The 13,045-nt window shown below is 28.1% G+C and overlaps 3 protein-coding genes across 6 annotated transcripts; 2 read left to right on the forward strand and 1 right to left on the reverse strand.

Moving 5' to 3' along the window:
• Window positions 1–1,393: 1,393 nt before the first annotated feature.
• On the forward strand, window positions 1,394–3,107 carry LOC105250404 (E3 ubiquitin-protein ligase Arkadia-like). 3 transcript variants are annotated; one of them, XR_003122686.1, is made up of 4 exons: window positions 1,394–1,817; window positions 2,084–2,285; window positions 2,362–2,464; window positions 2,578–3,104. XR_003122686.1 is itself a non-coding variant. In XM_025408063.1 (4 exons), the coding sequence occupies exons 2-4, from the start codon at window positions 1,636–1,638 to the stop codon at window positions 2,404–2,406; spliced, it is 429 nt and encodes a 142-aa protein (XP_025263848.1). In that variant the 5' UTR covers window positions 1,394–1,510; window positions 1,577–1,635; the 3' UTR covers window positions 2,407–3,107. The 3 variants fall into 3 exon arrangements, 2 of the variants coding, with proteins under 2 accessions (XP_025263848.1, XP_025263842.1); XM_025408063.1 differs by having other exon boundaries at window positions 1,394–1,510; window positions 1,577–1,817; window positions 2,362–3,107; XM_025408057.1 differs by having other exon boundaries at window positions 2,362–3,107.
• A 2,222-nt stretch (window positions 3,108–5,329) lies between these two features.
• On the forward strand, window positions 5,330–9,206 carry LOC105250405. The gene is made up of 5 exons (XM_020027293.2): window positions 5,330–5,640; window positions 7,134–7,268; window positions 7,425–7,675; window positions 7,855–8,091; window positions 8,518–9,206. Exons 1-5 carry the CDS (start codon window positions 5,556–5,558, stop codon window positions 8,986–8,988), a joined length of 1,179 nt encoding a protein of 392 aa, XP_019882852.2. The 5' UTR covers window positions 5,330–5,555; the 3' UTR covers window positions 8,989–9,206.
• LOC105250408 (UPF0687 protein C20orf27 homolog) lies at window positions 6,986–11,820 on the reverse strand. Of its 2 annotated transcripts, none has more exons than XM_025406849.1 (5): window positions 11,640–11,820; window positions 10,557–10,674; window positions 10,179–10,316; window positions 9,225–9,753; window positions 6,986–7,253 (listed from the first exon to the last, which is right to left on the reverse strand). In XM_025406849.1, the coding sequence occupies exons 1-4, from the start codon at window positions 11,650–11,652 to the stop codon at window positions 9,555–9,557; spliced, it is 468 nt and encodes a 155-aa protein (XP_025262634.1). In that variant the 5' UTR covers window positions 11,653–11,820; the 3' UTR covers window positions 6,986–7,253; window positions 9,225–9,554. The 2 variants fall into 2 exon arrangements, with proteins under 2 accessions (XP_025262634.1, XP_011254784.1); XM_011256482.3 differs by lacking the exon at window positions 6,986–7,253 and adding an exon at window positions 8,510–8,959.
• Window positions 11,821–13,045: the final 1,225 nt, after the last annotated feature.

A 13,045-nucleotide genomic window follows, 5' to 3' on the forward strand; every position in this document is an offset into this window, starting at 1 on the left:
CTTATCATCGTATTCGTTATTTTTATCTCCAAATTTATTTCATTTTATTCCAAGCGAAAATCAATTAATTATTGAAAACGAATATATGAAGGAAATATATTTCATTTTATATTTTATTTTAAAATATATTATTAATCGTGATTTAAATCTTATTTAAAATATTAGAAATAATGACATTTGTATTGTAGTAATAATATCGCTACATCAAATGTAAAGAACGTTTTACGAAATTTATATAAATAATCCAGAAATTTTTTATCGGGTAAATTAATAAAGTTGTAAACATCTCTAATACATAAAATTTGCTATATGAGATCAGTTATTGCATTATTGCAAAATTTTCCAAATTTGTACACATTTAATATTTTTAGTCTGAGCATTAAGCTTTCATATCAGACTTTACATTCAAAATCAAAATCGCATTAAATTTGTCCAATTAGATAAAAGAGTAAAGATTTTTTCAAATTGATTGATTGAATTTTATTTTGAATTTTAATTTATATATAATTTAATACGGCTTTTAATAGTAAAGATTGAAAAATACATGGTCTCTTATAGATTATTTTATTTTATTGTCCACTTTGTAGAAAAGATATGATACGTTAAGTTGGCAACCTTGTTGACGTTATCTTTCATAGTTAAGTTAGATCGAGTTAGGTCGATTTTACATTTATCGTACAATCAATTTTTTAAGTATTGATTGGTTGCACGATAGTATTTTTTAATCTTTTAGAAATTTTTTATTTTATAGCTAGTTAATATGTAATTGAAAAAAATTTATCGTAGGATAAATAATATTATATAATATTAACCTTAGATCGAGTTAAAATATTACTGTCCTATCTGGACAATAGTTTTATAAAAATTATACAATGTTGAGTTGACAATTTTGTTGATGTTTCCTATCCCTTTTGTACTTCGGTTTTATTACCCATTTTGTAGAAAGAACACAATATATCGAGTTGACAAGCTTATTGATGTTAGGCTACTTTCATAGGCATGCTGTGTTCCAATATTCACTGCCACTGAAAATCTATAGTTTACGTCACGTATACTATAGATTTTCAGTACTGGCAGTTTATATCGGAACACAGCCATAATAATATGGCTAGACCGAGCATAAGGCGCCAAACTGGAAACATAGGTAGAAAGAGAAAGTAGATGTTGTTCACCTTTCTCTTTCTGAGGAGAAAGTGGGGGTAAGAAAAAGAGGGAAAAGCTGATTGCCTCTCTTTCTTACTCTCAGTCTGTCCTCGTTAGAGAGAGAAAAGTAGACGGCATCTACTTTCCATCCCCTTTTACTGGAGCTTCAAGAGGACACCCTCGGTCTAATATTACTATGTCTATGGTTACATTCTCGGTTAGGTCAAGTTAGATTATGTTAGGATAAGTTAGGTTTCATACATATATACAATCGTGCACACGCATTCATGCGATGGTTTGTTCTGTTATTATACAAGAGTGAGATAGAAAGTGATTCATCGTTGATTGATACAAAACGGGGATTTCTGTAATTAATATTTTTCCGTTGAACGTACGTTATATTCGTAAATGACACAATGTTGCAAAATTACAGAACAGTAATGAGGACGAGCGATAGGTATACTCGTCATAAACGTATCGCTTAAGTCCCTAATGTTTAAAATGACGTATCCCGGGTTAGTACTCCTTGTCGGAGTTGGAATTGGACTAGCGACTTTTCTGTATTATGTGTTCAACGAAAATCGCGAGGAGCAGCAGCATTCATATTCTAGAAATGACAGGTCACCGGAGGATCGCTACGAAGATCGTTCTTGGTCGTCGCATAAGGCTGAAAAGTATCCATCTTAATACATACATGCATATATGTATTACCTGTGCTCACGATTATTATTTAACATTTTCTTGATTTTGTATTTTCCACTTCTTGTATATATGATTATTTTTTGTTTTTATTTATTTCATTTTTTTTGACAATTAAATCACAAATGCGACAAGAGAATTATTTATTGTGTTTTTATCTATTGTAAGTAATAGTAAATGATTATAATATTAAAATGTATGTTACATATAGCATTTTTTTGTAAAATATATTTATTTCTAGCACAACATTCAATAGAAGGAGTTCATCAAACTCTTTAAAAAATAAAGATGGGAGGGAACCTACAACGAGTAAAGATGATATAACCTATTGTTCAATCTGCCAATACGCATTAATCGAGAAGTCGGAAGTAATACAATTGCGTCCTTGTAAACATAATTTTCACAAAGATTGCATTGATGAATTGAGAAGATATGATCCTGGGGTAAAATTTAAAATGCGTCGATACCGGTGTAATTCTTGGGACTCAAAAATTCATAATTATGCTCTTTATGTTGCAGGCTTCTTGCCCTAATTGTAGAAGAAAGATCAAACAAGCAATATAAACGTCACAAACGTACAATCGGCTTCTATAGCCATTGCGTGATAAATATTAATTGTTATGTGATTATTTTATCTTTATTATATTTATAATATATTTGTTTTCAAAAACAGACAACATGACATATGAAATATTAGATATTTCAATGAGTTAAACGTATTTTCAAAATTTTTAGGTTATATATTTTGCAAGAGAAGGAAACATAAGATATTAAAAGATTAAATACTCATGATGATGACTTCTGCTTAGACTTTTAATTTATAGCAAAGCAAGTCATCCGCCCAATTCTCGAGCGAATAGATCTAAAGTTTTGCCTGATGCAGAAAATCGATTTTTCGCGATACACTTTTTTCGCTTCGCTAAAAATCGATTGTTCTTATTCTTATCTCGTTCGAAAAACCATTGGGGTTGAAGGCTTGTCTAATACATAGTTCAAAGATAAATTATTAAATCTGTGCTTCAATTATAGGCAATCAGTCTTAAGCAGCTTGTAACTTGTTTATATGTATAACCAGGAGTCCGTGATATTCAGGTTTCTCTTTTCGTTAATATTATTTCAAATTTACAAAAATTGATTACATATTATTTGTTATGTAAGGAACAAGCAGGGTATAAACAAAATTGGAAGCATTATTCCAAGAGTGTCTTTCCTGGAGCAAATCAAGTCGAAAAAAAAAATTTATTATTTTTTTCAATAAAAATATTCAATCTTGAAGTTGAAATATCTTGATAATTATTTGTTGAGAAGAAAAATAGTAAAAAATTTTTCGTCTCGGTTTGATATCAAAATTTTTCGTCTCGGTTTGATACCAAAAATACTCTCTTCGAATAATGCTCTAACTTTTGTTTACATTCTGTACATAAATGCACAAATATAGAGTCTATTATATAAGCAAAATATTTGTGACTGTAAGAATACTTTCTAACAAATAACTATTTAAATATATTTTTTTCTACTTTTATTGCCTTTAATTCAATAGAATAACTTTATTGCATTAAATTGCAATTTACATTGAAATTGAAATTTAATCTGCTTAGCTTGAAGATTGATGGTACAAATTTAAATTATATTTACTTAGAAATCAGTAAATCATACCTAGCAAATGATATTGCAGATAGTTGCCAGCATTTTATGTGTAAGAAATTAGGTTTGTTTATCTTTAATAAAATAATAAAATACACTATGTATATTGTACGAATATCTAAAAATGTTGTGTATGAATAATTAATATAATAATACGCTACTCTCTCTTTCTTTCTGTTCCGCTTTCCTTTTCGTTTGCCCCCCATAATTTAAGACTTCTGAGTAGTCATCGTTGCCATATTGAAATCGTGACGTCAGAAGCGAGAAATAACACACTTAGAATAAATATAAATATAAATATATATATATATATATATATATATATATATATATATATACGTGTGTGTGTGTGTGTGTGTATGTTTATCATAATTTTTTTTCATTTTATATGTTAAATTTAAATATAATAATTATATTGATCAATTCCAATATTCTTTTTATATTACTTTAAATTAAACAATTACTAATAAAAAATATCTTTCTCTATATTCTTTAAGAATTTACAATTATTTTAAACTCACAATAAGGTATATAAGGTATATTCAAAATTCCATATATTATTAAATTCTTTTGTAACAAACTAATTTCCAATTAAATGCAACTTTTACAATAAACTATCTCATTTATGATTATTCGTACATATTTTAAAATTTTATCGCACAAACATAAAAAATGCATTATTTGAAGATCTATTGTAAAAGTTGCAATTAGTTGAAAATTAGTTTGTTAACGAAAGAACTTAATAATATATGCAATTTTATATAATTATTTGACTGTTTTATAAACCCAGAACTAAATATTGTATGTCATTATGTAGCAAAATTTAACGTACAATTTTTGCAATTGCAATTTAACTTGAAATTGGGTTACAAATTTCTCGAAAAAGGATTAAAAATGAGTATCAAATAGATTAATTATATGTGCGTTGAATTATATTAGATGGTTTTAATTTAAATGTACACTTTTTTGAAAATAATTACTTTTTTTAATAAAATAATTATAACATAAATAATTCTCTTTAAAAAGAATATAGAAAATAAGAACAAAATACTCCGAATCATAAACTATCACAATTTCTAATCTAATCAATAAACTATCTATTAAAATGTCTTATTCTTTATATGTATCTATATACAGCATAACTCACAATTGAAATTTTAATAACATATTCCTGAACAAAAACTGAGACGAAAATTCTAATACAAAAATGTTAAGGCTACAATAGTTTTTGAGTTATAAGCAATCAAAGTTTGCCAATGATATCATGTAGAATATTTCGTGTAGAATATTTCTTTGATTAAGAAGAAATGTATCTCATTTTTTAAATATGTGTTAAAACATTAGATTTTATAATTCTGTTTAAATGTAATAATTGAAAAATTATTTAAATTTTTACTTAAAAAAAGTAAACGTTTCCTGTATATTATTTATAATTTGTTAATACTAATTAATCACCATAATGTATGCGATGTACATGATAAACACGCACATAAAAAATAAAATTTGTACAACAAACTAATATCATTATACCATAACCTTATATAATACAATAGATCACTATCACTTGATATAAAAAAATTAATAACAGATGAAAGATCGGTACACATGTAAATGTAATTATAGAGGTAGTTACCTGAGCGCGCGAATTCTATATGATATCTTTGACAAACTTTGATCGCTTATAACTCAAACTATTATAGCCTTAACATTTAATTATTATTCGCGGCGAATACTCAGGAGCCTCCCCCCTTAATTTGGATCTCTCTTTCGTAATAATCTCTCAAACTTTTACCGCGCGCGCGTCTGATTACAAATGTGCGTGTACCTCCTGTAATATATACGTGTGACTGCAACAACGTTTGTCTAGTGAACGGCGCGGAAAACGCGAGGTAGTCGCGCTTTAGTCCAGGAAGTGTTTTGATGCCGAAGAGGATTACCTTTCCCGCGTTATCGCTTCTCTTCGTAGGAATTAAGCGCGAATCATAGGAATGCGGAAGTAAATGAAGAAGAACACGGATCGATGATTATGGATCACGTTCCTTGTATCAAAATGCATCGATGGGACGAACATGACTGGATTATTGTTTGTTTGTTTATTGATCTTTACTCGTGCGGTTGCAGGATTTCGTCTACCCGCGGCCAATGAAAAACGAGGTATGTTTCTCGTTGCATGAAATATGTATCGATATAAATTTCGAGTATATTTAAACGAAAATTTAAGCAAATCTTTTGCTCTCTTCGCTTTTGCGCGCGTATATAAAAAATAATATATTTGTTCGATGCATTTTCATGCGCGGCATTTGTTCAAAATTCAAATGTAGCTTGACTGGCTGAATGAATCGCGTGATTTATCAATAAATATAAGGCAATATCAATTCTTGATCGAAACTTATTCGTCGAAACTTATTCGTCGGTATGCATCATTTATATTACGATTAATCGCATTTGCAATTATGTAAAAAAAAAATTATAAGAAGAAAAAGTATCATTATTAAATTTATATAAAAAATGTAAGAAAATAGAATCGAGTTCTTATATTTTATTTCTTTTAGATAATATTAATAATTTTTAATATTTAATAAATATTAATAAAATATTTGTATATAATTATAAATTAGCCATACACACACATGCACACACAGTTAAAGTACACTTATTCATATATTAAATATAACCGATTACATTGTACGCAAAGATTGCACAACGCGATCGTAAAATATACGGGATTGTAAAACTTTCTTACTCAATCGTTAAAAGCTTTTGTAACAGTGAAATATATTTAAGATTTTGCAAACGAGTATGATAAACTTGATGTACAAGAGATGGTTACTTTATGCGAAACATTCGCATTTGTTCCGCGTACGCGAACAAACAGGTTGTACAGAGTTCAATATTGGTTGTCCCATTTCTGGACCGGTTCCATCATGGAAAGAAGCAAAATAAGTTAAAGCGGATTAAAAGGGGTCGCATATTAATTTTCGACTTTATCCGTAATTCGGTGTTGTTAAAAATCGGTATCTTAAGATCGTTATATTAGAATGTTTAACAATTAATTAATTTTCAATTAAACAAACTTGCTAATTATTACCATGATGTATTTTAAATAATTCATTAGAAGAAAGTATCAAGGCTTCTTTAATTCCGTGAAAAGACGGATTGTTGAGTCTGCGATTAAATGCGATTTTGTTGTACGTTTCATACACATACGTAATCTTTTTTCTCTTTTTATTGTTGTATAACAAAATGAGTTATACAAGAACAAACCAGTGTAAGGCTTTAGCCGCTCTTAGATATTCGCATAATGGGGTTACGAGAATCTCGCGTTGACCTACGTGCCCGTTTCTCGCGATATAGCGAAAATGAGTATGTAGTCGAACCGAGAGTTAGAGGTGCACTCGTTCTGCGGCATACGTATACACATATATGTGCGTACATTCGCTCGTACATGAGGTTGATCTGTTGTGTATTGCACCAAACGTACTCTGCAATAATTGATAAATAGCCATAAAAAAGGCATACACTATAATCGCGATTTTAAGATATTTTACAGAGAAATCCTGAATAATTTCCACGTTAAACTCTTTGCATGATAGATATATATTAGATACTTATTCAATAATTAAATATTTTCTTGTTTGATCTTTTAGTGAGAAGATTGATACGTGATTGGGCGCCTCTAGTATGGCTCGCTCCAGGAGAACGATTCTTACCCCTTGGTGTAACTGAATTTCTCGATAACGTACAGTCAGATCAAAATTATCTTCGCACTAGAATAGACATAGGTAAATGTTCAAATTTTTCAAATTATAACATACGGATAATACGAGAAAGATATAAAATAAATAAAAACTGTTCAAACATACAAGGCATAAAGTGTGAATATTTATAAAAAAAATATTGTTACAAAATTGCTATTAATGTTTTGAATTTTTTGACAGAATCCTTATTAAGGAATCAATCGTCTTTTTTATATGGTCGGAAACCCGCTGGAACTGTGCCTGTCTACGCTCTTGTGAAAAAATGCGTTTCCAAAGATGCGTGGCTACGCATGAAAAAAACTAAACGGACATCTAAGAGCGAACAGAACACTTTAACGTTGCCACAGGATTCTGGACTTTTGTCTCAACGACAATCTAATGATGACAATGATTTAAGAACACAGATTGCATTGCGAGAACGAATGCAACAGGTATAAAACACGAAAATAGATGCATCTTTTTACACTTTATCTCTTTTGGAAATTCCCGATATCAAATTTAAAATTGAATTTCTTTACTTTATAAAACAAATTTTTTAAAATTTGTTATATATTATTTTTTATGAATATAAGTGTCTTTCTCTTTTTCGTTCACGTAAAACTAATCTCAGACGAAAACAGAATCGCGGTTCGAAAAAGTCAAAGAGAAGAATGAATGTCGAAAAGTGCACTTTCACGTGACCTACTGGATGTTCTACCCATTTAGCGAGGGAAAAATGATCTGCGTATTAGATCTTGGGTTTTTTGGCAGTTGGCCGATACCTACTATGGGTGGCATGTGCATAGGCACGCTCAAAGAATACGGCAGTCACATCGGAGATTGGGAACATATGAGTCTTTACTTCAAGGTAAAGTACTTTCTTTAAAAATTTTTTTGCAAAGTAAACTTTTCTGCTCTTTTGCTTTTGCCGTATACTTGAAATAAAACCAGCAAATATACGATATAATTTGCGATAATATATTTTATCTTAATATATTTTTAAGCTTAGCTAATCCATGTGGCAAACTATATACTAATGTCAGATAAAAATTTTAAGTATTGAACACCTGCTTATTACTTAAATTTATATTTAGAGCCAAATTAACATACATATAACGCGTATCAATTATCGTAAAAACTGTATTTAATCTAACGAACAGTATCAGAGCGATATAAAAAATAAATTGTATTATTTGTAATTATTTGTTTATACATAAGTAAATATATATATATATATATATATATATATACACATATATACACTTATATATACATAAATATTGCGTATTTTTAGGATAACGAGTATCCTCTGGCGATGTATGTATCAGCCCATGACGCCGGTGCATTTTATCGATATGATCCACGAAATGGCACTTTTGTTTATGAAAGTCAGGAAACTAGAAAAGGTCTCTTCCAAAAGCCGATTTTTCCTGAAAAAGTTTATACCGCCAATGGCTCGCATCCGATTTTATTCAGTGCGCGCGGCTCTCATGGGCTCTGGACAGCTCCGGGAAAACACAAATTTGTACGTGTTCCACGTCTATATGATGAAAGCGGATTCGGGACTGCCTGGCCGACATGGAAAAAATTAGAATTACTCTTGGAAGAAGACAACGAGCCTTTACCAGGCTGGATGACTTTTAAAGGCAAATGGGGCAATCCCAGCAGTAACTGTCATCCGTTAGCAAAATTAGGTTTTAACATTTGCGAATTTGTAGACGGTCCAACCGGAATTCCTATGAAAAAATTCAATTTTCGATGTTGAGATTTACTGTCGTTTGAATAAGAACCGACAAATCATGTTTTGCTGTTGATTCAATTTTATGAATCCGATAGCAATATGATAGTGTATGTAAAACTAGTGATAAATTATTGAAACTTTGACAAAGATGCCAAATGTTATTGATAAGCCACAAGAAAATTTTATCGTTTTATTCAAATAATTTTTTCTTTAATCTTAATTTCTTTTAACGAATACATAAATAAAAGGTGATTTAGTACCTTGTGTTCATTTAGCGAAAGTTTCGTTGAAAATTGACAGTTGATATAAAACGATAAAATACAATTTACTTGTTATAACCTGCGGATATATAATTAGCAGACGATAAGTGTCATAGCTTTTGTAGGCATTTTGCGCGTGACGTACGCTTAAAAAGAGCAACAGTAGGCAGATTATTTTATCTTGCGAAACATTTTCTTGAACATTTTCTTTCACAATTGTATTATCCGCTCTATTCTGGAATGCTAATTCCGCCGATTATTCGTTTGTACTTTTAATACTCGGCAAAGCTTAACGCCTAAATATCATTGAAGGCTCGATAGCAAGCAGATTTATTCAGAAACTTCGTCTTCGTCTACTCCTTCTATACCAATGCTACGTATGCCATTTCTTAATAATGGTGTGCCCTTATCCTTTGCTAAAACACGTGCGTTTAATACAATTTTCAATGGCGTACCAGATAGACAACACATTATTTCGACTTCCTCCTTTAATATTTTTTCTTTATATGCTAGCAGCTCTATCTTCAATCTAAAAGAAACAATTATTTTATACATCAATTTGAAAAAATGTGATAATTGAATATGAAAAAATATAACATGTACCTAACGAGAGCAAGTAAATGCCAAGCGCGGGTTTATATCACATTAAATAATCTATTTAATTTAAACATAAAATGACGATAAATAAAATCACTTGTAACAATACTAGTATAATTGTTGCTAATATTGCTAAATATAATCCTAAAATCGAAATGTTTATTTATTGTGATTTTATGTGTTTAAATTGAATAAATTATTTGTGAGACATAAATCTATGCCTGGCTCTTATATTTGCAATTTATTTTGATTACTTGGATATTGTATATTATCAGAGTCATTTTTACGTGATTTTAATTTCGTTATATTTCAAAAATTTTATTTTATAAAAAAATATATATACAACAAATTGTATACCTTAAACTGTCTTTCTCTTGTGTCAAAAGGACAATGTAACAGTTTGCATTGTGGTTTCCTGCAATTATTGCCGGGGCTACTATTTTTCTTTCTGGATGGATACATGTGTTCCATGGCACAGAGAATTCTATGTGATATCTGGAAAAAATGTATATTCATACATATTCATCATGTATTCATATTTACATACACATACATATATACATTATGTATATTATGTTTTTTTACATATTTTATATATATATTGTTAAAAATGTTAATAAAAAACGCAAAATTACGATAGAAATTTACTAAAAATTTTCATTCTTAGCATTTAAAATAATAATTTGTTAGATTGAAAAAAGTATTAATTATAATTTATAAGTTTTATAGAATAACCTATGATGCAATTGCAAAAATCCTAAGTGAGCATCAATGTGGCCATGTCTCTGTGGCTGTATCATAATATTGTTGTCTTTTCCAAGTCCGCATCCGCCGCTAAAGTGCACATGATGTTCTACAAACAATATTAATTAAATTAAAAGAGGAGGAAGAGTTTTACTAGATTAAACACACATGTATATGTAAAATATTGAAACATTAATAACTTTTAAGTAATTAAAGATTAAAAATAAGCTTTTTCACAAACTAAACTTCAACAACAAAATAGACAAAGCTATTTGATAAAACTTTTCTTAATTAATTTCCAAATAGACTTTCACAGAATAATTAGTTTTAAGACTTAATTGGAAAACTGATATTGGAAACTGTATTTAAAAATTAAAAAAGATTATAAAATATTGTAAAAAACAATTTTTTTCGATAATTTTGTAAATAGAAAAAAATCTCTTCAAATTGACCTGAAAATGTTTTGAGTTATTTTCAATACAGATTGACATAAGAAAAAATTGTAAATAAAAAATTAATAAGAAAAGATTGTAAATAAATTTCTCAAATTCCTTTATCAAAAAGTATAACATCATTTATAATAATTAAATTTGTTTTAATATTCTTTACATTATTTAAAAATAAAAAATTATATATCATTATTTTAAAAAATAATCTTCAAACACTATTAAAAAATTAGTATTCTTTAAAAAAAAATTTATTATTAAAACTTATCCATTAGGAGTTATTACATTTATAATTAATAATTAAGAGATTAATTTTATAATTAAGAGCTATTAATTTTTTAATAATATATATTATTTTCAATTGTGATAAATCCTTACATCTACATTCAATAATGATCAATGAATAAAAAATTTACTAATACCTTTTTGTTACATAACTTTATATATATATATATATATATATATATATATATATATATATTTATGTACACTTTGTTATATACACTACGATTTGTTAAAAAAAATATTACATAAATGTGCTTTTAAGTACATGTTTATATATTGCTCCAAAAAAGATTGGAAAATGAAATAAGATAATATTTTATTATGGGAAAAAATCATTAAATACCTTTATCTCCCATGTTTCATAAAATAATTTAGCAAGTTTGACAGTGGTACTTTCATACTGATCACATAAACTAAGTTAATAAAATCAACTCATAACAAATCTTAACTTAATGTTAGGTTTAAGTTTAGGTTAGGCTTTGGTGAACCTCCTGGTCTAACTCTGAAATCGATTTTAAAGACCCCATATCCCGTACCTATATGGTGAGAATACAAAGGCTCCGGTTTCATGGCTACCAACTTCAAGAAATAAATTTTTATATATTATATAACTAAACCATAGACATAAAATACATAGACTGCTTACAAGGAAACTAAAAATGTAACACAAGAAATAGTGATATTTAGTAAGCCATAGACATAGAAATATGCTTTTTTTAAAAAAAATACCGATAAAGTACTATTAAAGTTAGTCAACTATGGCTAAATTTATTTTATGAATGAAACAATTTTTCGCATTTCCAGCTTTTTCACTAAAATTTAGAATACAGTATTATAAAAATATCTCTTACTATTCGAGCCGCTACAATCAACATTTTATATCGTGATTTTTCATATAATGTTTTTAAAATGATATACCTTCTATTGAGTAATACATATCATATACAGATCATATGATCGTAAAAAATTAATTATCGTTACTAATTAGAATGATTAAAACTATTTAGAAAAGAAAGAATATGATAAAAACTATAGGAACATTAACAGGATAAATCTCCATTTTGAAAATCAAGTGTGTTGTTTCAAAAAAATTATGCTATTAATAATTAAAACTCTTTAGAAAATAAAAGAATTTTTTAGAGACGGAGATGTTAACTTTATCCACAAGGCAATTTGACAAATCGTAAATATATCGAATAACTTTTTAAGTTTTCTTTTCAATAATCACTTTATAAATGTTTTACTTTAATAAATCTTTTAGCCAGATTTAATCTATCGATGAAGATAGTATTACGTAATATTTTCAGTTTCGAGAATTATATATTAAAAAATAATTTTAAAAATTATATTATATAATATATTAATTATATAAATAATATAAAATTTTAAATTTACTAAAAATTTTTACATAGACCAGGCAAGATTCATTAATGATAATAAATTACGCGATATTTATGGGTTTATTCTGTAAAAATGCTCTATAATGCTGTCTCTATAAGCTATGTAGCACTGTAGAGTAAAAAAGAAAGAGCGAAGAGCGAAAAAAAGAAAGAGCTAAAGAGCTACAGAGTTACAGAGCTTACAGAGCGAAAATTTCCTTACCAAATATACGACTTATTATTAATAATCGACATACAATAATAGAATTTAATTAATTTTATATAAATAACGTATAAGCATAAATAATCATGATCAAAAGAACCATTAATAAAATTATTGATTGTTTCTTCGATTGTAAAAGAAAGTATT

This window comes from Camponotus floridanus, unplaced genomic scaffold (assembly GCF_003227725.1).
Source record: "Camponotus floridanus strain SB8 unplaced genomic scaffold, Cflo_v7.5 scaffold1, whole genome shotgun sequence".
In the NCBI taxonomy this organism is placed as follows: domain Eukaryota; kingdom Metazoa; phylum Arthropoda; class Insecta; order Hymenoptera; family Formicidae; genus Camponotus; species Camponotus floridanus.

Excerpts from the sequence above, each read along its gene's own strand:
- LOC105250404 (XM_025408057.1), top strand. The coding sequence starts at position 1,636 with ATGTTTAAAATGACGTATCCCGGGTTAGTACTCCTTGTCGGAGTTGGA. Across the intron at positions 1,818-2,083 it reads TCGTCGCATAAGGCTGAAAA|CACAACATTCAATAGAAGGA; the intron begins GTATCCATCTTA and ends ATTTATTTCTAG. Across the intron at positions 2,286-2,361 it reads TGAGAAGATATGATCCTGGG|GCTTCTTGCCCTAATTGTAG; the intron begins GTAAAATTTAAA and ends TTTATGTTGCAG.
- LOC105250405 (XM_020027293.2), top strand. The coding sequence starts at position 5,556 with ATGACTGGATTATTGTTTGTTTGTTTATTGATCTTTACTCGTGCGGTT. Across the intron at positions 7,676-7,854 it reads TGCGAGAACGAATGCAACAG|ACGAAAACAGAATCGCGGTT; the intron begins GTATAAAACACG and ends AACTAATCTCAG. Across the intron at positions 8,092-8,517 it reads ATATGAGTCTTTACTTCAAG|GATAACGAGTATCCTCTGGC; the intron begins GTAAAGTACTTT and ends GCGTATTTTTAG.
- LOC105250408 (XM_025406849.1), bottom strand. Across the intron at positions 10,317-10,556 it reads TTTTTGCAATTGCATCATAG|ATATCACATAGAATTCTCTG; the intron begins GTTATTCTATAA and ends CATTTTTTCCAG. Across the intron at positions 9,754-10,178 it reads CAAGAGAAAGACAGTTTAAG|ATTGAAGATAGAGCTGCTAG; the intron begins GTATACAATTTG and ends TGTTTCTTTTAG.